Below are 26,063 nucleotides of genomic sequence, written 5' to 3'. Positions count from 1 at the left end.
TTCCATGTGCAAGGCCCAGAATGGAATGCTGCAGGTTAGTACTCAGGCTGGCCAAAACTCTCATCCTGCCTGCGCGGGGTCATTGGGCGTGGGGTAATAGCACATCATTCTACCCGCGTCCAAAAATGTCTCTTATCCAATTCTTTTTCCCCATACTCTTCTAATGTTAAATTGCAGATTTACCATTGTCCTGCTTTGAATGCAAAGTCTTTGTTCATCACGACGAGGCGTAGTCTTTTAACCGTTTCAGATTCATCAACTATTCCACAGACTTTTGCTGGAGCAATCGTCTAAATTAAAGAAAGTTTATTGTACTGTGAATCAAAAGTAATTTCTCCATGTGTCCATTAGCAGGTTTCATCTGCTTTTGTACATAACTTGCACCATTTTTCTGTTTTGTTCCTACTTCAACTAGAGTCGTTATACCACAGAATTATCTGTTTAAAAAAATCCCTCAAGCAGCATACTTTTGTTTATGTAAAGTATAGATATGTATGCCATACTGAATTAGTCATTCCACTTATGCTTAGAAATTCATCACCACCACCCCCGCCCCCCAAAACAAAACTAATATAACATTTCCAATAGGCTACTGCAAGATCAGCTATGCAATTTCTCTTCTCATAATAACAAGAAAGTGTCATCTCATTCAGTTCATAACAGTTAATCACATTTACAAATTGAGGAATATACTGCATTTCATGGTTAGGTGAGAGTCAATATTACAAAAGCAGTACTCCTTTGCGTTACACATCCCCATAATGTATCAGCCCATACAATATACATTTTCAAGTTTGCAGAGCTACTCCTTCTCACCATTTGCACTACCTCATCAAAAATTTCTAGTCTAATTTTTTTCAGATTTGATCAGGGTAACTAATTTAGCACTTAAGAAAAAAAACCCATGCATTTACATAGCATCTTTCATGTCCTCAGCAAATTCCAAAGTGCTTCAAAAATCAGCAAATTACTTTTGAAGTGTAGTCACTATTGTCAGCATCTCCCTCCTCAAAAGACGCATCCTTGACCCCTTGGTCCTCTCTAGCTAATACCCCATCTCCAACATCCTTTTCCTCTCCTGTCCTTGAATGTGTTGTCTCCCAAATCTGTGCCCATCCCTCCCACAAATTTGTGTTTGAATCTCTCCAAATCAGATTTCTGCCCCTCCAATAGCACAAAACCAGCCCTAACCAAAATTACAAATGACTATCTATGACTGGTACATTTCCCCCCACCCCCCATTCTCCTCAACTCCTCTTTGACCACACCATCCTCTATAACACTTCTCCATTATCCATCTAGGTGGGACTGTTCTCACATGGTTCCACTTACTTAACTGATTGTAGCCAAAATATCTCTAACAATGGTTTCTGCTCCCAACACCACACCCTTACCTCCCAAGTCCCCCAAGCATCCAGCTATGGCCCTTTCTTGTTCCTTGTCTACATGCTATCCCCTTGGTAACATCATCTATAGACGTGGGTCAGCTTCCATACGTACACCACCATGTCCCTCAAGCCCGCCACTGCCTCTCTGTGGTAAGACTGCTTGTTCAACGTCCAGTGTTGGACGAGGCGTAATTTCCTCCAAGCATTGCCATCGTCTTTGGCCATTGCCACAAAATCCTATCTTTACCACCAGTTCCAACCTCCTCTCCGGCACTATCAGGCTAAGCCTGGCTGTTCACAACCTCAGTATCCTGCTCAACCACAAGCTGAGCTTCCAAAACCATACCATCACCATGACAAAAACTGTATTTTCATCTTTGTAACATTGCCCACCTTTGCCCCATCTTAGCTCATCTACCGCTGAAACATTCATCCACACCTATGGCGCAACCAGTCTCAACTACTCCAACGCTCTCCTTGGCCAGCCTCTCATAATATCATAGTAGGTACAGCACAGGAGGAGGCCATTCGGCCCACTGTGCCTGTGCCAGCTCTTTGAAAGAGCTATACAATTATTCCCATTCCCCTGATCTTTCTCCGTAGCCCAGTAATTTTTTTTCCCCTTCAAGTATTTATCTAATTGCCTTTTAAAAGTTACTATTGAATCTGCTTCCATGACCCTTTCAAGCAGTGCATTCAAGATCATTACAACTTGCTGTGTAAAAAATTGTTTCCTCGTGTCATCTCTGATTCTTTTGCCAATCACCTTAAATCTGTCTCCTCTGGTTACCGACCCTTCTGCCACTGGAAACAGTTTCTCCTGATTTACTGTTATCAAAACCGCACATGATCTTGAACACCTCAATCAAATCTCCCCCTAACCTTCTCTGTTCTAAGGAGAACAACCCCAGCTTCTCCAGTCTCCCAACATAACAGAAGTCCCTCATCCTTGGTACCGTTCTAGTAAATCTCTTCTGCATCCTATCTAAGGCTTTGACATCCTTCCTAAAGTGCAGGTGCCCAGAATTGAACACAATAGGCAGAGGCCTAACCATTGTTTTATAAAGGTTTAGCATAACTTCCTTGTTTTTGTACTCCAAGCCTCTTTTAATAAAGTCCAGGATCCCAGATGCTTTTTTAAAAAAAAAATGCAGCCTTCTCAACTTGTCCTGCCACCTTCAAATGATTTGTGTATATGCACCCCCAGGTGTCTCTGCTCCTGCACCCACTTTAAAATTGTACCATTTAGTTTATATTGCCTCTCCTCATTCTTCCTACCAAAATGCATTGCTTCACACTTCTCTGCACTAAATTTAATCTGCCACGTGTCTGGCCATTTCACCAGTCTCCTCAAGTCTGTTGCTATCCTCCACATTGTTTACTACATTTCCGAGTTGCATGTCATCTGCAAAATTTGAAATTGTACTCTCTATATCCAAATTCAGGTCATTAATATCAAAAAGAGCAATGGTCCTAATACTGACCCCCAGAGAACACCACTGTATACTTCCCTCCAGTCTGAAAAATAACTGGTCACCACTTCTTTGCTTTCTGTCCCTCAGACAATTTTCTATCCACGCTGCCGCTGTCCCTTTAATCCCATGGGCTTTAATTTTGCTAACAAGTCCATTGTGTGGTCCTTTATCAAATGCCTTTTGAAAGTCCATATACACATCATCAACCGCATTACCCTTATCAACCCTCTCCGTTACTTCATGAAAGAACTCAAATCAAGTTAGTCAATCATGATTTTCCTTTAACAAATTCGTGCTGACTTTCATTTATTAGCCCATATTTTTCCAAGTGCCAATTAATTTTGTCCCAGATTATTGTCTCAAAGTTTCCCCACCAACATTAGGCTGAGGGGCCTGTAATTGCCAGGTTTATCCCTTGCCCCTTTTTTGAACAGAGGTGTAACATTTGCAATCCCCCAGTCCTATGGCACCAAATCCATATCTAAGGAGGATTGGAAGTTTGTGGCCAGAGTTTCCTCAATTTCCACCCTTGCTTTCCTCAGTAACCTAAGATACATTCCATTGGGACCGGGTTACTTTTCTACTTTGAGTACTGCCAACCTTTTAAGTATCTTCTCTATCTATTTTTATCCTATCCAATGTCTTTACTACCTCCTCTTTTACTGTGACATTGGCAGCATCCTCTTCATTAGTGAATTGTAAACAATTTTACAACACCAAGTTATAGTCCAGCAATTTTATTTTAAATTCACAAGCTTTCGGAGGCTACCTCCTTCCTCAGGTGAACGATGTGGAAAACTTCATTAGTGAAGACAGATACAAAGTACTCATTTAGTGCCACAACCATGCTCTCTGCTTCCAAAACAAGATCTCTTCTTTTGTCCCTAATCGGTCTCACGCTTCCTTTGACTACCCTTTTACTATTTGTATGTTTATAAAAGACTTTTGGGTTTCCTTTTATGTTAGCCGCTAATATAATCTCTCTTTGCCCCTTATATTCCCTTTTTTAGATCTCCTCTTTACCTTCTGTATTCAGCCTGCTTCTCTCTTGTATTATGAACCTAACATTCATCATAAGTCTCCTTTCTCAGTTTCATTTTAATCTCTATACCTAGTCATCCAGGGAGCTCTAGCTTTGGATGCCCTTCCTTTCCCCCTCATAGGAATGTGTCTACTGTGTACCCGAACTAACTTCTCCTTGAAGACCTCATTGTTCAATTACTGTTTTGCCTACCAATATTTGATTCCAATCCACCTGGGCAAGGTCCCTTTTTAACTCAAGTGAAATTTGCCCTGCTCCAGTTAAACATTTTCACATTTGATTGTTCCTTGTTCTTTTCCATAACTATTCTAAACCTAACAATATTATAATCACCGTTTCCCAAATGCTCCCCCACTGAAACATGTTCCACCTATCCCACTTCATTCACCAGAACTAGATCCATCACTGTTTCCTTCCTGGTTGGGCTAGAAACACTGTTCCAGAAAGTTCTCAAACACATTTCAGGAATTCTTCCCCCTTTTTGCCCTTTACACTGTTAGTGTCCCAGTCTATATTGGGAGAATTGAAGTCACCCATTATCAGTACTCTATAGTTCTTGCATCTTTCTGTAATTTGCCTGTAAAATTGCTTCTCTATCGCTTTCCCACTATTTAGCAGCCTAATAGCTCCACTATTGTTGCTTAATTCTAACCAAAATAGATTCTGTCTTTGACCCCTCAACTACATCATCCCTGTCCAGTGCTATTATAGTTTCTTTGAACAATACTGTCACCCTCCCCCCTCCTTTCTTTCCTTCCCTATCTTTCCTGTATACCTTGTAGCCAGGAATATTAAGTACCCAATCCTCCCCTTCTTTGAGCCAGGTCTCTATTATTGCTACTATATCATAGTCCCATGTAGCAACTTGAACCTGCAGCTCATCAACCTTATTTACCATGCTACTTGCATTTACGCACATGCACTCTAAACTCATCTTCGATTGCCTCACATTTGCCCTCTAACTGATCCCTCCTATTTCTGAACTATTCTTTAGGGTAGCTAAAGTAAACATTGGTCCCTTAGAGGATGAGACTGGGGAAATAATAATGGAAAACAAGGAAATGGCAGGGGAATTGAACAGATATTTTGTATCTGTCTTCACAGTAGAAGACACTAATAATATACCAATAATAGTAGAAAATCAAGGGGCAAAGGGGAGGGAGAAACTAAAAACAATCACTATCACTAGAGAAAAAGTACTAGGTAAACTAATGGGTCTAAAGGCTGACAAGTCCCCTGGACCTGATGGCTTGCATCCGAGGGTCTTAAAGGAAGTGGCTACAAAGATAGTGGATGCATTGGTTGTAATCTTCCAGAATTCACTAGATTCTGTAAAGGTCCCAGCGGATTGGAAAACCGCAAACATAATACCCCTATTCAAGAAGGGAGTGAGACAGAAAGCAGGTAACTATAGACCAGTTAGCCTAACATCTGTCATTGGGAAAATGCTAGAATCCATTATTAAGGAAGTAGTAGAAGGACACATGGAGACTCATAATACAATCAAGGAGAGTCAACATGGTTTTATGAAGGGGAAATTGTGTCTGACAAATTTATTAGAGTTCTTTGAGGAAGTAACGGGCAGGGTGGATAAAGGGGAACCAATGGATGCAGTACATTTGGATTTCCAAAAGGCATTCGATAAGGTGCCACATAAAAGATTACTGCACAAGATAAGAGCTCATGGTGTTGGGGGTAATATACTGGCATGGATAGAGGATTGGCTAACTAACAGAAAACAAAGAGTCAGGATAAAAGGGTCATTTTCAAAATGGCAATCTGTAACTAGTGGGATGCCGCAGGGATCAGTGCTGGGGCCTCAACTATTTACAATATATATCAATGACTTGGATGAAGGAACAGAGTTTATTATGGCCAAATTTGCTGATGATACAAAGATAGGTGGAAAAGCAAGTTGCGATAAGGACACAAAGTGTCTGCAAAGGGATATTGACAGGTTAAGCGAATGGGCAAAAATTTGGCAGATGGAATATAATGTGGGAAAATGTGAAGTCATCCACTTTGGGAGGAAAAATAAAAAAGCAAAATATTATTTGAATGGAGAAATACTACAAAATGCTGCGGTACAGAGGGATCTGGGTGTCCTCGTACATGAAACACAAAAAGTCAACATACAGGTGCAGCAGGTAATCCGGAAGGCAAACGGAATATTGGCCTTTATTTCGAGGGGGATGGAGTATAAAAGCAGGGAAGTCATGCTACAACTGTACAGGGTGCTGGTGAGACCACACCTGGAGTATTGCGTACAGTTCTGGTGCCCTTATTTAAGGAAGGACATACTTGCATTGGAGGCAGTTCAGAGAAGGTTCACTAGGTTGATTCTGGGTATGGAAGGGTTGTCTTATGAGTTTGGAAGAATGAGAGGAGATCTTATTGAAACATACAAGATTCTGAGGGGACTCGATAGGGTAGATGCTGAGAGGTTGTTACCCCTCATGGGGGAATCTAAAATTAGGGGGCAGAGTCTCAGAATAAGGGATCACCCGTTTAAGACAGAAATGAGGAGGAATTTCTTCTTCCAGAGGATCGTGAATCTTTGGAATTCTTTACCCCAAAAAGATGTGGCGGCTGAGTCATTGAATACATTCAAGGCTGAGTTAGACAAATTTTTGATCAGCAAGGGAGTCAAAGGATATGGGGAGAAGGCAGGAAAGTGGAGTTGAAGTAAAAATCAGATCAGCCATGATCTCACTGAATGGCGGAGCAGGCTCGACGGGCCGAATGGCCTACTCCTGCTCCTATCTCTTATGGTCTTTATTCTAGTGCTACTTGTCCTTCCCAGTCCTCTGTGCACCTTGCTTCTCTTTGCTGATGTTTCATCCTGGTGCCCATCCCCCTGCCAAATTAGTTTAAACCCTCCCCCACGGCACTAGTTAACCTCCCTGTGAGGACATTGGTCCCAGCTCTGTTGTGGTGCAACCCATCCATCTTGAACAGATCGCTCCTGCCCCAGAACTGGTCCCAATGCCCCAGGAATCTGAAGCCCTTCCTCCTGCACCATTTCTTCAGCCACGCATTAACCTGACTTATCCTATTATTCCTATACTCACTAGCGCATGGCATTGGGAGTAATCCAGAGATTACTACCTTTGAGGTCCTGCTTTTTAACTTCCTCCCTAGCTCCTGAAACTCTGACTGCACTACCTTGAACCTTTTCCTTCAATGTCATTGCTTCCCACATGGACCACGACTTCTGGCTGTTCCCTTTTCCCCCTCAAAATGTCCTCTGCGATGTCCTTTACCCTGGGACCAGGGAGGCAACACACCATGCGGGACTCACAACGGTGGTTGCAGAAACTCCTGTGTATCCCCAATTATCGAATCCCTTACAACAACTGCATTTCTTTTGCCCTCCTATACCTCAATCCTAGGGAATGCCTGCGCTGCCTGCCTGTTCCTCCTAGTCTGTCTGGTGGTCACCCACTCCCTTTCTGCCTGAACTCTCTAACTGTGAGGTGACCACCTCCTGAAACGTGCTATCCACGAAACTCTCAGCTTCCCATAAGCACTGTATTGACACCAGCCACCCCATAAGCTCAGAAACTCTGAGCTGCAGCTCGAGCAGTTGGTGGCAGTTCCTGCATATGTGGTTTCTCAGGACACGACGTGTTCTGGAGTTCCCACATGGTGCAGGATGTGCATGCGACAGGCCCCAGCTGTCCTGCCATGTTAGCTAACAGTTATTTAAACAGTTTGTTTTGCTTTAAGTTTATCTAACAGTAAAACACTAACCACTAAGAACAAAAACCACTAAAAACACTAACTATTGAACTAAATACTTACTGACTTGCCCTCGCCACTCCTCCTTGTTGTGACTTCATTTTTTGACTTTTTCTTGATTTTTGATTCTGCATGCGGCTCCCTTTGTGCTCCGCACAGTCCTGGTCTTTTTAAAAAATGTTACGTATTTTTTTTTATTTAAGTTTTAAAAGTTGATCAATTAGTTTATTGTTCCTCCACTTCAATCATTTAGCACAGCTTTCCCCCTCTGCACTTAATTCCCACACTCACCAAATTCCCAGATGAAAGTCCTCACTTTGTTAGCACTTCACTCTGTTAGAGGTTCACTCTGTGTCATTGCCACCTCTGTGCTCAAGCTCTCTTCCATGCTCCAGCTCATCCAAAACTCTCCCGCCAGTATCCTACCACTTGTCGGCGTCTACTGATCCTTAAATTTAAAATTCTTATCCTTGTATTTAAATCTCTCAATAGTGTTATCCAGCCCTACAATCCCCCAGCTCCCCATTCCTGACTCTGGTTTCTTGTACACGCCCCTCCCTTCGATCCACTATTGATGGCTGTGCCTTCAGCCTTCCAGGTTCCATGATCAAGAATCTCCTCCCTAAACTCCTCTGCCTCTCCTCCTTTAATGTCCTTCTCAAAACAGACCTCTGACTAAGCTCTTGGTCACCCCTCCTAATCTTGGATCGATGCCCATGTTTTCTTTATGTCTCCGTGAAGCACCCTGGGACATATTCGATGTCAAATGCACTACAGAATTGCAGTTCATAGAATCAGAAATTTACGGCACAGAAGGAGGCTATTCTGCCCATTGTGCCCGTGCCGGCTGAAAAAAGAGCTAGCCAGCCTAATCCCACGTTCCAGCTCTTGGCGCGTAGCCTTGTAGATTACGGCACTTGAAGTGCATATCCAAGTACTTTTTAAAATGCGATCAGGATTTCTGCCTTTACCACCCTTTCAGGCAGTAAGTTCCAGGCCCCCACCATCCCCTGGGTGAAAGAAATTCTCCTCAGCTCCCCTCTAATCCTTCTACCAATTACTTTAAATCTATGTCCCCTGGTTATTGACATCTCTGCCAAAGGAAATAGATCCTTCCTATCCACTCTATCTAAGCCCCTCATAATTTTATACACCTCAATTAAATCACCCCTCAGCCTCCTCTATTCCAAAGAAAACAACCCCAGCCTATTCAATCTTACCTCATAGCTAAAATTCTCCAGTCCTGGCAACATCCTCGTAAATCTCCTCTGTATCCTCTCCAGTGCAATCACATCTTTCATGTAATGTGGTGACTAAAACTGTACTCTAGCTGTGACCTAACTAGTGTTTTATACAGTTCTAGCATAATCTCCCTGCTCTTTTTTAAAATTCATTCATGGGATGTGGGCGTCGCTGGCAAGGCCAGCATTTATTGCCCATCCCTAATTGCCCTTGAGAAGGTGGTGGTGAGCTGCCTTCTTGAACTGCTGCAGTCCACATGGTGAAGGTTCTCCCACAGTGCTGTTAGGTAGGGAGTGCCAGGATTTTGACCCTTACACCCTAAGCCTCAGCTAATAAAGGAAAATACGCCTTCTTAACCGGCTTATCTACCTGTCCTGCTACCTTCAGGGATCTGTGGACATGCACTCCAAGGTCCCTTTGTTCCTTTATACCTCTCAGTATCCTATTTATTGAGTATTCCCTTGCCTTGTTTGCCCTCCCCAAAGGCATTACCTCACACTTCTCTGGTTTGAATTCCATTTGCCACTTTTCTGCCCACCTGACCAGTCCATTGATATCTTCCTGCAGTCTACAGCTTTCCTCCTCATCATCAACCACATGGCCAATTTTTATATCATCTGCAAACTTCTTAATCATGCCCCCTACATATAAGTCTAAATCATTGATATATACACCACAAAAAGCAAGGGACCTAGTACTGAGCCCTGCAGAACTCCACTGGAAACAGCCTTCCAGTCACAAAAACACCCATCGCTTCCTGCCACTGAGCCAATTTTGAATCCAACTTGCCTCTTTCCCTGGGATCCCAATGGCTTTTACTTTCCCGACCAGTCTGCCATATGGGACCTTGTCAAAAGCCTTGCTAAAATCCATGGAGACTACATCAAATGCACTACCCGCATCAACCATTGTTACCTCCTCAAAAAATTCAAACAAGTTAGTCAGTTATGACCTTCCCTTGACAAATCCATGCTGACTGTCCTTGATTAATCCGTGCCTTTCTAAATGACAATTAATAGTGTCCTTCAGAATTGTTTCCAATAATTTGCCCAGCACCGAGGTTAGGCTGACTGGCCTGTAATCACTCGGTCTATCCCTTTCTCAACAATAGTACAATGTTAGCAGTCCCCTGGTACCACGTCTTTAGCCAGAGAGGATTGGAAAATGATGGGCACTATTTTCTCCCTTAATTCTCTTAATAGCCTGGGATACATTTCATCCGGGCCTGGTGATTTATCTACTTTCAAAGATGCTAACCCCCTTAATACTTCCTCCCTCACTACGTTTATCCCATCCAACATTTCACTCTCCTCCTCCTTAACTACAATGTCTGCATCGTTCTACTCTTGTGAAGACAGATGCAAAGTATTCATTAAGAACCATACCCACATCTTCCTCCTCCACACACAGGTTACCTTTTTGGTCTCTAATAGGCCCTACTCTTTCCTTAGTGATCCTCTTGCTCTTTATGTATTTATAAAACATCTTTGGATTTTCCCTGATTTTACTTGCCAATAATTTATCATGCCCTGTCTTTGCTTTCCTAATTTCCTTTTTAATTTCACCCCTGCACTTTTATACTCCTCTAGGCTTTCTGCAGTATTGAGCTCTCGGTCTCAGACATAAGCTTCCCTTTTTTGCCTTATCCTACCCTGTATGCTCTAGATTTGGGAGTCCCACCCTTTTTCTTTGTGGGAACATACTTGCTCTGAACCCTCACTATCTCCTCCTTGAATGCCTCCCACTGTTCTGACACTGATTTACCTTCAAATAGCTGTTTCCAGTCCACTTCTGCCAAATCATATCTCAGCTTAGTAAAATTGGCCTTTCCCCAATTGAGAACTTTTACTTCTGTTCTTTGTTCTTTTCCACATCTACGCTAAAATCTAATTGAATCATGATCACTACCACCAAAACTCCCACTGATACTCCTTCCACCTGCCCAGCTTCATTCCCTAAAACTAAGTCCAGAACTGCCCCCTCTCTTGTTGGGCTTGCTATTTGCTGGCTAAAAGTTCTTCAGAATGCATTTTAAGAATTCTGTGCCTTCTATACCTTTTACACTATTCTATCCCAGTTAATATTAGGGTAGTTGTTCTTTTGTAGGCAAATGCAGCAGTTAGTTTGTACACAGGGTCTACTTTATTGCTGCCTGAGCACTGATCATTCTTCATGTGTAACAGTAACCTTCAACAGCCTATTCAATCAACGTGGGGGAGGTCCACATCTAAACCTGATCATGTCTTCACCAAACATCTACACATGTGCATTTTCCAGATGGAGTCACTGATTAACAAACAGGAATAGTATTTTTTGATGATTTTTTTTCCTTTGCCAGCCCAAGGGTGCAAAGGTCATTTGTAGCACTCCAATTGCTAGCCTGACTGAGAAGCTAACTCAGCACAGATCAGGATCCTAAACTGGAACTTTCTAATCTGTATGTCTTTGTGTTAGACTAGAGATGTCTTTACCCACTAAGCCATAAGGGAGAGCTGGACAGTTAACATTAAGAGACTGACATCCCAAAATTTCCTGGAAAGTTTTGCCATAATTACGCTGAGAGCCCTGCTTAACAAACTACTTGTAAAACACAATACTAATCAATAGCATTGACTTCCACACTAGAAAGATCACAAAGTTTGAAATCCACATTCAACATGTCCCATAACAAGCAAGATCTTCCCCTTCACTCCAATATGCAGGTGATACTGACCTCTTGGCGGAAGTTGTTGACTGTTCTCTCCAGATGGTCTGCTTTCCTTCTTGATGACATATTCCTGCTGAAAGTAAAGATAATGCACCAATTTACAACAAAGAATATATTTATTAAAGAGAAACAATCTTATTTATATTCATCTTGAATATAACCAAATCTTTGAAATGAAGTCATAAATAGACTTGAGCACACAATCTTGGCTGACACTTCAGTGCAGTACTGAGGAAGTGCTACATTGTAGAAGGTGTGGTCTTTTGGATGAGGTATTAAACTAAGGCCCCATGAAACCCAGGTGGAGCAAAAGATTCGTGGCACTATTCAAAGAAGAGTAAAATAATTTAGCTTCAACCAAAAATAGGTGATCTTGTCATTCACTCATTTGCTGTTTGTGGGACCTGGCTGCCATCTCTGACTGAAGTAACTGTACTTCAAAACTAATCAACTGATTGTAAAGCACTTTGGGCTATCCAAAGAAAGTGATAAGATGCTGCAAAATACATTTTTTTTTCTAGTATATGGTTACAGAATCAACACAATATGGCCACATGAAAAATATCACTATGAAAAAAGCCAAAATGTGTAAATTCTTTTTATTTCTCAAACAAAAGTTGAATTTTCATTGAAATATATTCTGACATTATTCTTGCAAACACAGTTTAATGTGAAATTTTTCCAAAAAGATTTGTGATAATCTAAAAGCTTAATTTTACACTAAAAACTTCATCAATTCCAGTGTATAAGTTGCAGCCCCATATTTTGGATGCCATTTTAGTAAGGTTATAAGTTAACCTGCTTTGTATTTAAGCAATGTAAAAACATGCATCAAAATGCAACTTATTCACTAAATTTTCTAGGTTTTTATTGATTTGTTGGTACCAAACATTTACTGACATGAAAATATTCAGCTTAACATAGGAACATTAAAAACAGGTGTAGGTCAATCAGCCCCTCGAGTCTGCCCATTCAGTTAGATCATGGCTGATCGGTATCTCAACTCTACTTACCATATCTATTTACTATTTGCTCCATATCCCACAAAAGTCTATCCATCTCAGTCTTGAAGATTTCAATTGACCCAGCATCTACAGCCTTTTGGGGGAGCAATTTTTGGCTTTCCACTATCCTTTGTTTGAAAAAGTGCTTCCTGATTTCTAATTTTAAGATTTGCCTTCTTTTTCTGGATTCCACCACCAGTATCTACCCGATCAAATCCTTTTATCATTTTAAACATCTTAATTAGATCACCCCGCAACCTTCTAAACTCAAGAGAATACAAGCCAAGTTTATCCAATCTACCCTCATAATTTAACCCTTTAAGCCCTGGTATAATTTTTGTAAATCTGCACTGTACACTTCCAAAGCCAATATCTCTTTCCTGAGGTTTGGTTTCCAAAACTAAATGCAGTACTCCAGATGGGTTTTTTTTTTTCATTCGTTCATGGGATGTGGGCGTCGCTGGCAAGGCCGGCATTTATTGCCCATCCCTAATTGCCCTCGAGAAGGTGGTGGTGAGCCGCCTTCTTGAACCGCTGCAGTCCGTGTGGTGACGGTTCTCCCACAGTGCTGTTAGGAAGGGAGTTCCAGGATTTTGACCCAGCGACAATGAAGGAACGGCGATATATTTCCAAGTCGGGATGGTGTGTGACTTGGAGGGGAACGTGCAGGTGGTGTTTTTTTTTATTCGTTCACGGGATGTGGGCGTCGCTGGCGAGGCCAGCATTTATTGCCCATCCCTAATTGCCCTTGAGAAGGATGGGCAATGTTGTTCCCATGCGCCTGCTGCTCTTGTCCTTCTAGGTGGTAGAGGTCGCGGGTTTGGGAGGTGCTGTCGAAGAAGCCTTGGCGAGTTGCTGCAGTGCATCCTGTGGATGGTGCACACTGCAGCCACAGTGCGCCGGTGGTGAAGGGAGTGAATGTTTAGGGTGGTGGATGGGGTGCCAACCAAGCGGGCTGCTTTATCTTGGATGGTGTCGAGCTTCTTGAGTGTTGTTGGAGCTGCACTCATTCAGGCAAGTGGAGAGTATTCCATCACACTCCTGACTTGTGCCTTGTAGATGGTGGAAAGGCTTTGGGGAGTCAGGAGGTGAGTCACTCGCCACAGAATACCCAGCCTCTGACCTGCTCTCATAGCCACAGTATTTATATGGCTGGTCCAGTTAAGTTTCTGTCAATGGTGACCCCCAGGATGTTGATGGTGGGGGATTTGGCGATGGTAATGCCGTTGAATGTCAAGGGGAGGTGGTTAGACTCTCTCTTGTTGGAGATGGTCATTGCCTGGCACTTATCTGGCCCTGGTATAATTTTTGTAAATCTGCACTGTACACTTCCAAAGCCAATATCTCTTTCCTGAGGTTTGGTTTCCAAAACTAAATGCAGTACTCCAGATGGGGTCTAACCAAGGCTCTGTACAACTGAAGAATCACTTCCTGACTTTTGAATTCCAACCTCCTGGAGATAAAGGCCAACATGCTGGTTGAGGGATGAATGTTAGCTAGGGACCTGCTCTTCTCTAAATAGTGCCATGGGATCTTTTACATCCATCTGAGATAGGGCCTCAACTTAACATCTCATCTGAAAGACAGCATCTCTGACAGTGCAGCCTAGACTATGTGCTGAAGTTTCTGGAGTGAGAACCCACAACCTTCTGACTCAGAGGCAAGAGTGCTACCACTGAGCCAAGGCCGACAACTCATTTTACACATTAAAATCCCACAAACAACGATGAGCCAAGTGACCAGTTAATCTGTTTTTCTTGATGTGGATTGAGGAATATTGCCGAGGAGTTGCCGGCAAGGTAGGGTACGGTAGCGTAGTGGTTATATTATTGGAATAGTAATCCAGAGAATATGAGTTCAATCTCATCATGGCAGTTTGAGAATTTGAATTCAATTTTTTTTTTAAAAAGTTGGCATCAGTAAAAGTAAAACCTAACTGGTTCACTATTCATCTGGAAAATTCTGTTCTTTGAATAGTGCCATGGGATCTCTAACATCCATGTGAACCACTGGAACAGGCAGACAGGATATCAGTTTAACACAGGAATATTGCGGAGTAGTAATATACTAAATTATGCATAGTGCTTGATTAGAAATGGGATTGAAACTTAAAAAGGAAAAGTATAGGCACAGATGTTTACATACACTATGAAACTCAATGGTATCTATAGTGTTGGGACCCTGGAAATGTCATCTGTGGAATACAACCAAATAATGATAATTGCAGTGGTAGAATGATACCTGATTTCATTGGTTACCTTAGGTTCCAAGGCTTTGAGAAGGGAAGTTTGAGCAGGAGATTAAATAAATCAGGTAGAGTCTGTATGATGGCACGTCATATGCCATATATTGGAAGAAATTGATTAGATAGCCTGAATGCCCTTTCTTGATTGATAATTTATGTCCTATGATTGGTCAATTTTAAGGGACAAGGCTATTTTTTATTCAGGTACAATTTCCTTCGCTTCTGCTATTTTCAATACTCATGTTAAGAACATAAGAACATAAGAAATAGGAGCAGGAGTAGGCCAATCGGCCCCTCGAGCCTGCTCCGCCATTCAATAAGATCATGGCTGATCTGATCCTAACCTCAAATCTAAATTCATGTCCAATTTCCTACCCGCTCCCCGTAACCCCTAATTCCCTTTACTTCTAGGAAACTGTCTATTTCTGTTTTAAATTTATTTAAAATTTATTTTAAATTTATTTAAATTTAAATTTATTTAATGATTTATTTAATGTTGTTCTTTGTTATTAAAAACTATATACTCAATATATCACTCTATGTCCTCCAGAAGTCAGAACAGTAAGAATGACTAGAACTGCTAAATTCATAATTAAAAAATGAGAAAGATTCCATTTCAGAGCTCTGCATCTCAGTTTCATTCTAGCAAACTATTGAGGAAGGGAAGACTGAGATGCTGTGGGTTAGCAAACTGTCCTTTCATATTTGCAACCTACGCTAAAACCTATCCTAGACTAACGGGAGGAACATATTCCTTATGGTGCTTGCAAGGATCCTAAATGAAAGAAGCAGAACCAATTTCAACACAGTTCCACATTACAAAAATGCTTATAGTTTATAAATCAGAAATCTCGTTCAGAAGCCATTGGGTTGACTGGTGTTAAAGCAGAAAAATTCACAGTGCAGGAAGAGGTACTCTACTGAGGCAAATTGTTAAGTCACAACAGAAGGAACTTTATTCTGCCTCGGTTGTGCTATACACAATCTGGGAGTGTTTGATAGTAACACTGGGTGCACAAAACTGGAAAATGTTCTATTCCAAGCTATGTTATCTCTTACTTTGATGAGTAAGAAAGTTACTATTACAGACTGGAAGCTATGTAACAGCTTAAACTAGTCCTTTTTTGTAATTTTAGAACAGCAATAGATGAAATCACATGGCTGCATTAGATAGGGTCCTCTTCTGTACTTTAAAACAAAGCGGATTCATTCAATTCTATGTAACAGTGCTGGTATGGGAAGGGGACACAAGAAAGCAATCTCAAAACAGAGGCTTAGTGGCTTTTAATGCTGTAGGATGCATTTTTGAGTGTAAAATACAACCAGCCCAACATAAGAGGTGACAATGGAGCACTGTCTGGCTGAGACCGAACCCTGACCTGTCCTTGGCAGTAACATTTACTTATTTTAGTATAAAACTTCACTATCCTGCAGAGAGTCCCAATCCCTGCTCACCAGTTCTCACTGACCTCCAATGGCTCTCCATACCTCCATGCATTGAATTCAAAATTCCTATTCTCATCTATAAGTCCCTGCACAATCTCACTCCCCTCTATCTCCTCAACCCCATCAGACTTACATGCTAGTGTGCACCTTCACTCTTCCAGCTCTGGCTTCTGTTGTATCTTCCCACTTCCCCTCCCCTCCCCTCCCCTCCACCCTCAATCACTGAATCCTCCCAGTCGGGGAACACTTCAGCAGTCAGACATTCAGCCTCCGATCTTCGGGTAAGCGTTCTCCAAGGCGGCCTTCAAGACACACGACAATGCAAAATCGTCGAGTAGAAATTGATAGCCAAGTTCCGCACCCATGAGGACGGCCTCAACCGGGATCTTGGGTTCATGTCACGCTACATGTAACCCCACCAGCGAAAAAACGTTCTGTTTTTAATACAACTGTACATTCTCTCTCTCTCTGCCTTTCGGGTCTCTTTCTCTCTCTGTCTCTGTCTTTGTAATCTGACCCATTGTGTATTCAGTATACTGGGATGTAATGTTTTCCGTGGCTAACCTGTCTGAACACCAACGACACCTTTGATTGCTGTGATCGTCTCCCAGCCGAGATGTGATAGGGGGCAGTTGGAAAGATTATCTGTAATCACCAGGCATTGTTCTCTGACTATATATGCTATGCGTTTTTAGAACCCTTCACTCACCTGACGAAGGAGGTAAGCTCCGAAAGCTTGTGATTTAAAATAAAACTGTTGGACTATAACCTGGTGTTGTGCAAGTCCTTACATTTGTCCACCCCAGTCCATCACCGGCATCTCCACATCACTGAATCTTCAGCCATCTCTGCCCCACAGTCTGGTACTTCTTCCTAAACCCCTCCACCTTACTACTTCTCCCCTCTCCTTCAAAATCTATACCTCTTTGACCATGCCTTTGGCGACCTCCACTAACCTTTCTCCCATCACTGCTCAGTGTCCAGTACCTTCATTTGTGTAGCGCATTGGTAGTTTATTATGGTAAAGGCATAAGTTGTTGTTTGAAGTACTTCTACACTTTTCAAAAAAATATAATTCCATAATCAATTTAAAAGTGCTCAACATGTCACTGTTACTGACGATCACTTTTACAAAGCTGTCAAATTTGGGAAAATGTTCCAAGCAACATTGATGATTGGCTTAATGTGTTATTCCCACTTAGGAAAAAAAAACTGGGGTACGATTCCACAGGTGCCATAATCCACTGCTACTTCATCCAAGTAGCTATTTTAAATGTAGAAATCTTGACAGCAAGTTTGGCAGGCTATTACCCTGTGAAATTCATCACAGCCAATCCTAATCCAGCCCTGTCCAACATCATCACGCGTGGTGTCAGCAGGAGTCATTAACTAATGATCAGGAGGGGGAACCCTTCTTGATCCAAGGGTGCTGAGTGCAATTGTAGCACCCCAACTACTGCCCTGGCTAAGGCTACAGACAAGTGATTAAACCTGGTAAATTCTAGTCTGTATTACTCAGTACCACACCGTGGGGGGGGGGGGTATCAGACATTCTAATCCACGGAAAACACTATACGGCTGAAGAGCAAGTGCTGAAGGGACCGGACATAGCAAATCTATTGATGATTCAGGGGCTGCTTGCGGTCAAGATGACCTTCAATACAATCTGAAAGTCTGAGGTGCATCTGTTTCTTTGTATTAACATTTTTAAAAAAAATTTGTTCACGGGATGTGGGCATCGCTGGCAAGGCCGGCATTTATTGCCCATCCCTAATTGCCCTCGAGAAGGTGGTGGTGAGCCGCCTTCTTGAACCGCTGCAGTCCGTGTGGTGACGGTTCTCCCACAGTGCTGTTAGGAAGGGAGTTCCAGGATTTTGACCCAACGACAATGAAGGAACGGCGATATATTTCCAAGTCGGGATGGTGTGTGACTTGGAGGGGAACGTGCAGGTGGTGTTGTTCCCATGCGCCTGCTGCTCTTGTCCTTCTAGGTGGTAGAGGTCGCGGGTTTGGGAGGTGCTGTCGAAGAAGCCTTGGCGAGTTGCTGCAGTGCATCCTGTGGATGGTACACACTGCAGCCACAGTGCGCCGGTGGTGAAGGGAGTGAATGTTTAGGGTGGTGGATGGGGTGCCAATCAAGCGGGCTGCTTTATCTTGGATGGTGTCGAGCTTCTTGAGTGTTGTTGGAGCTGCACTCATCCAGGCAAGTGGAGAGTATTCCATCACACTCCTGACTTGTGCCTTGTAGATGGTGGAAAGGCTTTGGGGAGTCAGGAGGTGAGTCACTCACCGCAGAATACCCAGCCTCTGACCTGCTCTCGTAGCCACAGTATTTATATGGCTGGTCCAGTTAAGTTTCTGATCAATGGTGACCCCCAGGATGTTGATGGTGGGGGATTCGGCGATGGTAATGCCGTTGAATGTCAAGGGGAGGTGGTTAGACTCTCTCTTGTTGGAGATGGTCATTGCCTGGCACTTATCTGGCGCGAATGTTACTTGCCACTTATCAGCCCAAGCCTGGATGTTGTCCAGGTCTTGCTGCATGCAGGCTCGGACTGCTTCATTATCTGAGGGGTTGCGAATGGAACTGAACACTGTGCAGTCATCAGCGAACATCCCCATTTCTGACCTTATGATGGAGGGAAGGTCATTGATGAAGCAGCTGAAGATGTTTGGGCCAAGGACACTGCCCTGAGGAACTCCTGCAGCAATGCCCTGGGGCTGAGATGATTGGCCTCCAACAACCACGACCATCTTCCTTTGTGCTAGGTATGACTCCAGCCACTGGAGAGTTTTCCCCCCGATTCCCATTGACTTCAATTTTACTAGGGCTCCTTGGTGCCACACTCGGTCAAATGCTGCCTTGATGTCAAGGGCAGTCACTCTCACCTCAGGAATTCAGCTCTTTTGTCCATGTTTGGACCAACGTTGTAATGAGGTCTGGAGCCGAGTGGTCCTGGCGGAACCCAAACTGAGCATCGGTGAGCAGGTTATTGGTGAGTAATTGCCGCTTGATAGCACTGTCGACGACACCTTCCATCACTTTGCTGATGATTGAGAGTAGACTGATGGGGCGGTAATTGGCCGGATTGGATTTGTCCTGCTTTTTGTGGACAGGACATACCTGGGCAATTTTCCACATCGTCGGGTAGATGCCAGTGTTGTAGCTGTACTGGAACAGCTTGGCTAGAGGCGCAGCTAGTTCTGGAGCACAAGTCTTCAGCACTACAGCTGGGATGTTGTCGGGGCCCGTAGCCTTTGCTGTATCCAGTGCACTCAGCCGTTTCTTGATATCACGTGGAGTGAATCGAATTGGCCGAAGGCTGGCTTCCGTGATGGTGGGGATATCGGGAGGAGGCCGAGATGGATCATCCACTCGGCACTTCTGGCTGAAGATGGTTGCAAACGCTTCAGCCTGGTCTTTTGCACTCACGTGCTGGACTCCGCCATCATTGAGAATGGGGATGTTTGCAGAGCCTCCTCCTCCCGTTAGTTGTTTAATTGTCCACCACCATTCACGACTGGATGTGGTAGGACTGCAGAGCTTTGATCTGATCCGTTGGTTGTGGAATCGCTTAGCTCTGTCTATAGCATGTTGCTTCCGCTGTTTAGCATGCATGTGGTCCTGAGTTGTAGCTTCACCAGGTTGGCACCTCATTTTTAGGTACGCCTGGTGCTGCTCCTCTGCACTCCTCATTGAACCAGGGTTGATCCCCTGGCTTGTTGGTAATGGTAGAGTGAGGAATATGCCGGGCCATGAGGTTACAGATTGTGCTGGAATACAATTCTGCTGCTGATGGCCCACAGCGCCTCATGGATGCCCAGTTTTGAGCTGCTAGATCTGTTCTGAATCTATGCCATTTAGCACGGTGGTAGTGCCACACAACACGTTGGATGGTGTCCTCAGTGCGAAGAAGGGACTTCATCTCCACGAGGACTGTGCGGTGGTCACTCCTACCAATACTGTCATGGACAGATGCATTTGCGACAGGTAGATTGGTGAGGACGAGGTCAAGTAAGTTTTTCCCTCTTGTTGGTTCGCTCACCACCTGCCGCAGGCCCAGCCTAGCAGCTATGTCCTTCAGGACTCGACCAACTCGGTCAGTAGTGGTGCTACCGAGCCACTCTTGGTGATGGACATTGAAGTCCCCCACCCAGAGTACATTCCGTGCCGTTGCTACCCTCAGTGCTTCCTCCAAGTGGTGTTCAACATGGAGGAGGACTGATTCATCAGCTGATGGAGGGCGGTAGGTGGTAATCAGCAGGAGGTTTCCTTGCCCATGTTTGACCTGATGCCATGAGATTTCATGGGGTCCAGAGTCAATGTTGAGGACTCCCAGGGCCACTCCCTCCTGACTGTATATCACTGTAACGCCACCTCTGGTGGGTCTGTCCTGCCGGTGGGACAGGACATACCCAGGGATGGTGATGGAAGAGTCTGGGACGTTGGCTGAAAGGTATGATTCTGTGAGAATGGCTATGTCAGGCTGTTGCTTGACTAGTCTGTGGGACAGCTCTCCCAATTTTGGCACAAGTCCCCAGATGTTAGTAAGGAGGACCTTGCAGGGTCGACTGGGCTTGGTGTTTTGCCGTTGTCGTGTCCGGTGCCTAGTGGTCCGATGCCGGGTGGTCCGTCCGGTTTTATTCTTGTTATGACTTTTCGTAGCGAGATTTTACAACTGAGTGGCTTGCTCGGCCGTTTCAGAGGGCGATTAAGAATCAACCACATTGCTGTGGGTCTGGAGTCACATTTCGGCCAGACCGGGTAAGGGCGGCAGGTTTCCTTCCCTAAAGGACATTAGTGAACCAGATTGGTTTTTACGACAATCCGGTAGTTTCATGGCCATCATTACTGATACTAGTATTTTAATTCCAGATTTTTATTTAATTAATTGAATTAATTAATTGAATTTAAATTCAATAGCTGCCGTGGCGGGATTTGAACTCATGACTCTGGATTTTAGTCCAGGCCTCTGGATTACTAGCGCAGTAACATAACCACTATGCTACCGTACCCGTGTGATTGAAGGCCACTCTCCAGAAAGTGAAGTAACAAGGTAGAGTACATGCAGTAATATGTATACGGAAAAAAACCCTGACAACATACAATGATGCAAGGGTAGAGTATTCAGACGGGCGTCACCCTTAATTAAAGGGTGAATTAGAGAATTTACAATGCATTTGCTCACTAAGCTATGCTTTCATCAATGGTGTTAGCAAGATAACGTCACATTTTTAAAGGGCAATCACTTTTCAATGAGTTTCTTTGGACTGGACTGGGTTGCATACAGCTCAGCATTCCAGCAAAGAAAGTAGTGGTCAAGATCAGGAAGCAGTTCGTATTTTCTGTTTTAACGTCAGATTTTTAACATTTGTATTTTTTGCTCTAATCTCAACTGCTAGAAGTGTGATTTAAAGAGTTAGACTGATCACAAACCCACGTGAATTTACATTACATGTTTAGAGTTGGTGCAAAGCAGCTTCTATGACACTAAACTTGTATAGTGTAAATCCAGATTGAAGGCTGAATCTGACTGCAGAGTGAAGCGGAATGAGGTTCCCTAACTCCAGAGTTAGGCTGAATTTACACTTTAACTGTAGTGCTGTGCAAAGTAAAACCTTTGGCAGTGACACCCCAATAGTGGTGTAAATGCACCTTTAACCACATGGAGCCCGGCTCATGAATCAACTTGGTTACATGTTTAAGCCATGATGGGCGAGAGGCTCAGTAAGTAAGAATACAGCAAGCACGGCTCAGCTCACCTTGTGGCTCCGGAATGACACCGAATCCTGGACCCGGATAACAACTGCAGGAGGAGGGACGAGGAGGAGGAGGAATAGGCAGCTGGTCCAATGACAGCGCCTCGGAAGATTGTCCAAAGGGCAGCTCCCGCCAGGGTCATGGTCGCTGCCGGCCGGTGAAGGAGTGACTCGAGCGGATACCGGCCCGTGCTCGCGAGCTAACACCGCGACCGCTTCAAAATTCAAAAAGGATTGCCCACGCGAGAACCGGAAACGCATCACAATCTCAGAAGCCGGCATCGGGTGCCGCCCTCATCACGTGACCGGGGGGTGGGGGGGTCAACGACATTTTTTTTAAAAATGGTGGTTGAGCTGGTAGTTGTTTGGCGTCTTGCTGTTTACTGAGCTTTGTAAAACTTCTGTGTCAGAGGGGGAGAATCCTGCGGGACCGCTGACCTCCGCGCCCTGAGTTCTTGCATATACTCCCCGTTGGGGAGAGCGAATCGGTGAAACGTCGACTATTGACGAGGCGTCCGCAATAACTAGTGAGACCGCGCGATTTAACGTTAGGGTTAGGCTTGAAATGACATGATTGGGGTTCGTGGTCAGAGTTAGTAGTTAGTTAGAAACCGCTAGTCAACATGTTGTCAATCGCAGCTGTCACTAGACGCGACCTATATTTTAAATAAGCAACAGAAGTAGCATAGTAGTTAGTCAACACATTATGAGAAATACAGGAATTTAATGATAGATGCAAGGGGGGGGGGGGGACTTCATTCAAATGAAATGTGATTTCATATTTTTTCCCTTAAGCCTCTCCGGCCATGCACCCTGACTCTACCTGAGAGACTAGAGACACATTTTGTTGAGTGCAGTCTTATACAATTTACGAATTTGTTTTAGCTACTCACTAACACATGTTACATCGTGCGAGTCCCTTATACTAACTGGATTGTTGAGCTCACTGCTGGTCACCTAACTCTGGGACAACATTGCAATTACATAGCTATGATTTAAGAGAGAGAGTGGGGAAATGCGAGAGCACGAAGCGCGTAAGCAGGACTTTTGCAGAAGATCGTGAAACCATTGCCATGCATTGCAATTACACATTCACACACTACTTAAGGGCAAAATAAAACAACAGCGAAGGGCATTGAGCTCTTAAGTCACCATAAGTTTGTCTATGTCCCTTTGTAACTTCCTGCTCCCATTCACACAACTTACTGTTCCTCCTAACTTAGTGTCATCTGCAAACTTGGATATCCAACTCATTAATATATATGGTGAAAAGCTGAGGTCCCAATACAGATCCCTGGGGAACACCACTTGTTACATCCTGTCAATCAGAAAATTAACCCTTTACTCCTACTCTGTCTCCTGCCTCCCAATCTATTACCAACCCATGTCACAAGGTTAACTCCAATTCCATCCATTTTCATTTTTGCTAATTATCTCTTGTGCAAAGCCTTATCAAATGCCTTCTGGAAGTTCATGTAGACAACATCTGTTGACACTATCCAGCATGCTTGAGACCTCAAAAATTCAATTATTAGTGGGGAGAGATAATTAAGTGTATAACTACTGCAAATCTGTAGTATGACATTGTTTCTGTTCACCTATCGATTTGCTGGTGATAAATCTGTTCAGTTTATAGCCAAAGCTATGGTCCAGTGCCACCTTGCAATGCCAAGGAAAATCACACAAGGACATGTGAAAGAACCAGTTGCTGAAATACTGTGACAAGGATTCTCTGTTTGCCTTCTGGGCTTGCTACAGCTGACCTAGATATTGGCTAGGTAAAGGCACAGTCCAGGTCATGGGGAGTGAGAGCGTACTTATGGGAGTGGTCTGTAATGTTGAGCCTGCGACAAATATCTAAACATCCAAACAAAGCTAAAATTAACATAGAAATTACTGCTGCCGATATTAACAGATGAAGGCTTGAGTGTTCACATGATGTTCCTCAGTCAGTTATTTTAATGTAGGCATTAGCCAGTTTGTGTTAAATGGCTTAACACGTCCACTAAAAAGCAGACTAGATTGTTCTGCTTTAAGCATTTGTACACTAACATCACCAGCAGTAATTTTCTGGGCTATTGTGCTTAGTTTGTCTGATTAAGTGTTAGTATTTATCACAGAATCATCAGATATCTATGTATTCCAGAAACAGACCGTGGTTTTTCAGAATAACATTTGCAATATCATCGCCAAAAATTTGATCACTAGAAGACAATGATTACAAGGAAATTTGCATGAAATGCTGTCTACCAAAGTAGTTAAAAAGGCACTATCTGTCTAGGTTTAGAAAATCTCATAGCATTGGTTACAAACTAAATTATGGTGAAATGGATCATTATCTTACCTATGAATGTACTTGCCAACTCCTGTTTTAATCAGACATTAACAGCACTACTGAGAACAGCTGTGGTGTGCAAAACTCTTAAGCTGGCAAAATCAGCTGATTTGTCAATTCTAGGGTAAACCACAGTCTAACCCCAGCATTGACTTTTCAGCACACTATAGGATGAGTGATACCTTTGTGATGAAAATCATGTATGACTTCTCTGGATATTTCTCCTCCCAAACAAAAAAAAGTAGGATTGGCATACACTAGCACAGAGGTTCTTTAACCTGAGACCAGTGTCTGTTTTTACTCCCAGGCAGGAACGTGGCCTAGCGAGCAGCCGGCTCTTTGGGAGTAGGGAGGCTCCATCGAAATTAATGGCCGGACTTCATTAGCATGCCACTTGCCGACTTCTTGACCGAAACGGCCGGGAAGTCAGCAGGAAGCTGTTGCCTGACCGTTAAAATCGGGCAGCTCAGAGGCCACCGCAGGGACCCGTGGAAACAGTCCCCGGCGCAAAGCAAGTGGATCGGAGAGGCTCAGCAAGGGAATCGTGGCCGGGGAAGCTTACGCAAGGGGAGGCCCAAGGTTTCCTTGTGCAAGAAGGTACTCACATTGGCAGGATGTGACTAGTGGAGTCCCGCAGGGATCTGTCTTGGGGCCCCAATTATTCACAATATTTATTAACGACAGATGAAGGCATAGAAAGTCTCATATCTAAGTTTGCCGATGACACAAAGAATGGTGGCATTATAAGCAGTGTAGATGAAAACATAAAATTACAAAGTGATATTGATAGATTAGGTGAATGGGCAAAACTGTGGCAAATGGAATTCAATGTAGACAAATGTGAGGTCATCCACTTTGGATCAAAAAAGGATAGAACAGGGTACTTTCTAAATGGTAAAAAGTTAAAAACAGTGGATGTCCAAAGGGACTTAGGGGTTCAGGTACATAGATCATTGAAGTGTCATGAACAGGTGCAGAAAATAATCAATAAGGCTAATGGAATGCTGGCCTTTATATCTAGAGGACTAGAGTACAAGGGGGCAGAAGTCATGCTGCAGCTATACAAAACCCTGGTTAGACCGCACCTGGAGTACTGTGAGCAGTTCTGGGCACCGCACCTTCGGAAGGACATATTGGCCTTGGAGGGAGTGCAGCGTAGGTTTACTAGAATGATACCCGGACTTCAAGGGTTAAGTTACGAGGAGAGATTACACAAATTGGGGTTGTATTCTCTAGAGTTTAGAAGGTTATGGGGTGATCTGATCAAAGTTTATAAGATATTAAGGGGAACAGATAGGGTGGATAGAGAGAAATTATTTCCGCTGGTTGGGGATTTTAGGAGTGGCACAGTCTAAAAATTAGAGCCAGACCTTTCAGGAGTGAGATTAGAAAACATTTCTACACACAAAGGGTTGTAGAAGTTTGGAACTCTCTTCCGCAAACGGCAGTTGATACTAGCTCAATTGCTAAATTTAAATCAGAGATAGATAGCTTTTTGGCAACCAAAGGTATTAAGGGATATGGGCCAAAGGCAGGTATATGGAGTTAGATCACAGATCAGCCATGATCTTATCAAATGGCGGAGCAGGCACGAGGGGCTGAATGGCCTACTCCTGTTCCTATATTCCTAAGAGCGCTCCTACTCTTCCTGGCCCATAAGGAAATTTCAAATAAATTT

At 43.5% G+C, this 26,063-nt stretch overlaps 1 protein-coding gene across 5 annotated transcripts in view; it reads right to left on the bottom strand.

Annotated features, from left to right (window-relative positions):
- Positions 1 to 22,291, bottom strand: part of oxnad1 (oxidoreductase NAD-binding domain containing 1) — a 69,971-nt gene extending 47,680 nt beyond the window's left edge. For 4 of the 5 annotated variants that reach the window (XM_068006010.1, XM_068006001.1, XM_068005982.1 and 1 more), the window contains exons 1-3: positions 22,054 to 22,291; positions 11,602 to 11,668; positions 184 to 290 (exon numbers count right to left, since the gene is read on the bottom strand). In XM_068006010.1, the coding sequence (XP_067862111.1) occupies positions 184 to 290; positions 11,602 to 11,668; positions 22,054 to 22,193 (314 nt within the window). In that variant the 5' untranslated portion in view covers positions 22,194 to 22,291. The remainder of the gene's footprint in view (positions 1 to 183; positions 291 to 11,601; positions 11,669 to 22,053) is intronic. The other variant, XM_068005992.1, reaches the window with a different exon arrangement.
- Positions 22,292 to 26,063: the final 3,772 nt, after the last annotated feature.

The sequence above is a fragment of the Heptranchias perlo genome, chromosome 2 (assembly GCF_035084215.1).
Source record: "Heptranchias perlo isolate sHepPer1 chromosome 2, sHepPer1.hap1, whole genome shotgun sequence".
Taxonomy (NCBI): Eukaryota; Metazoa; Chordata; class Chondrichthyes; order Hexanchiformes; family Hexanchidae; genus Heptranchias; species Heptranchias perlo.
This window is presented reverse-complemented; position numbering and strand designations above follow the sequence as displayed.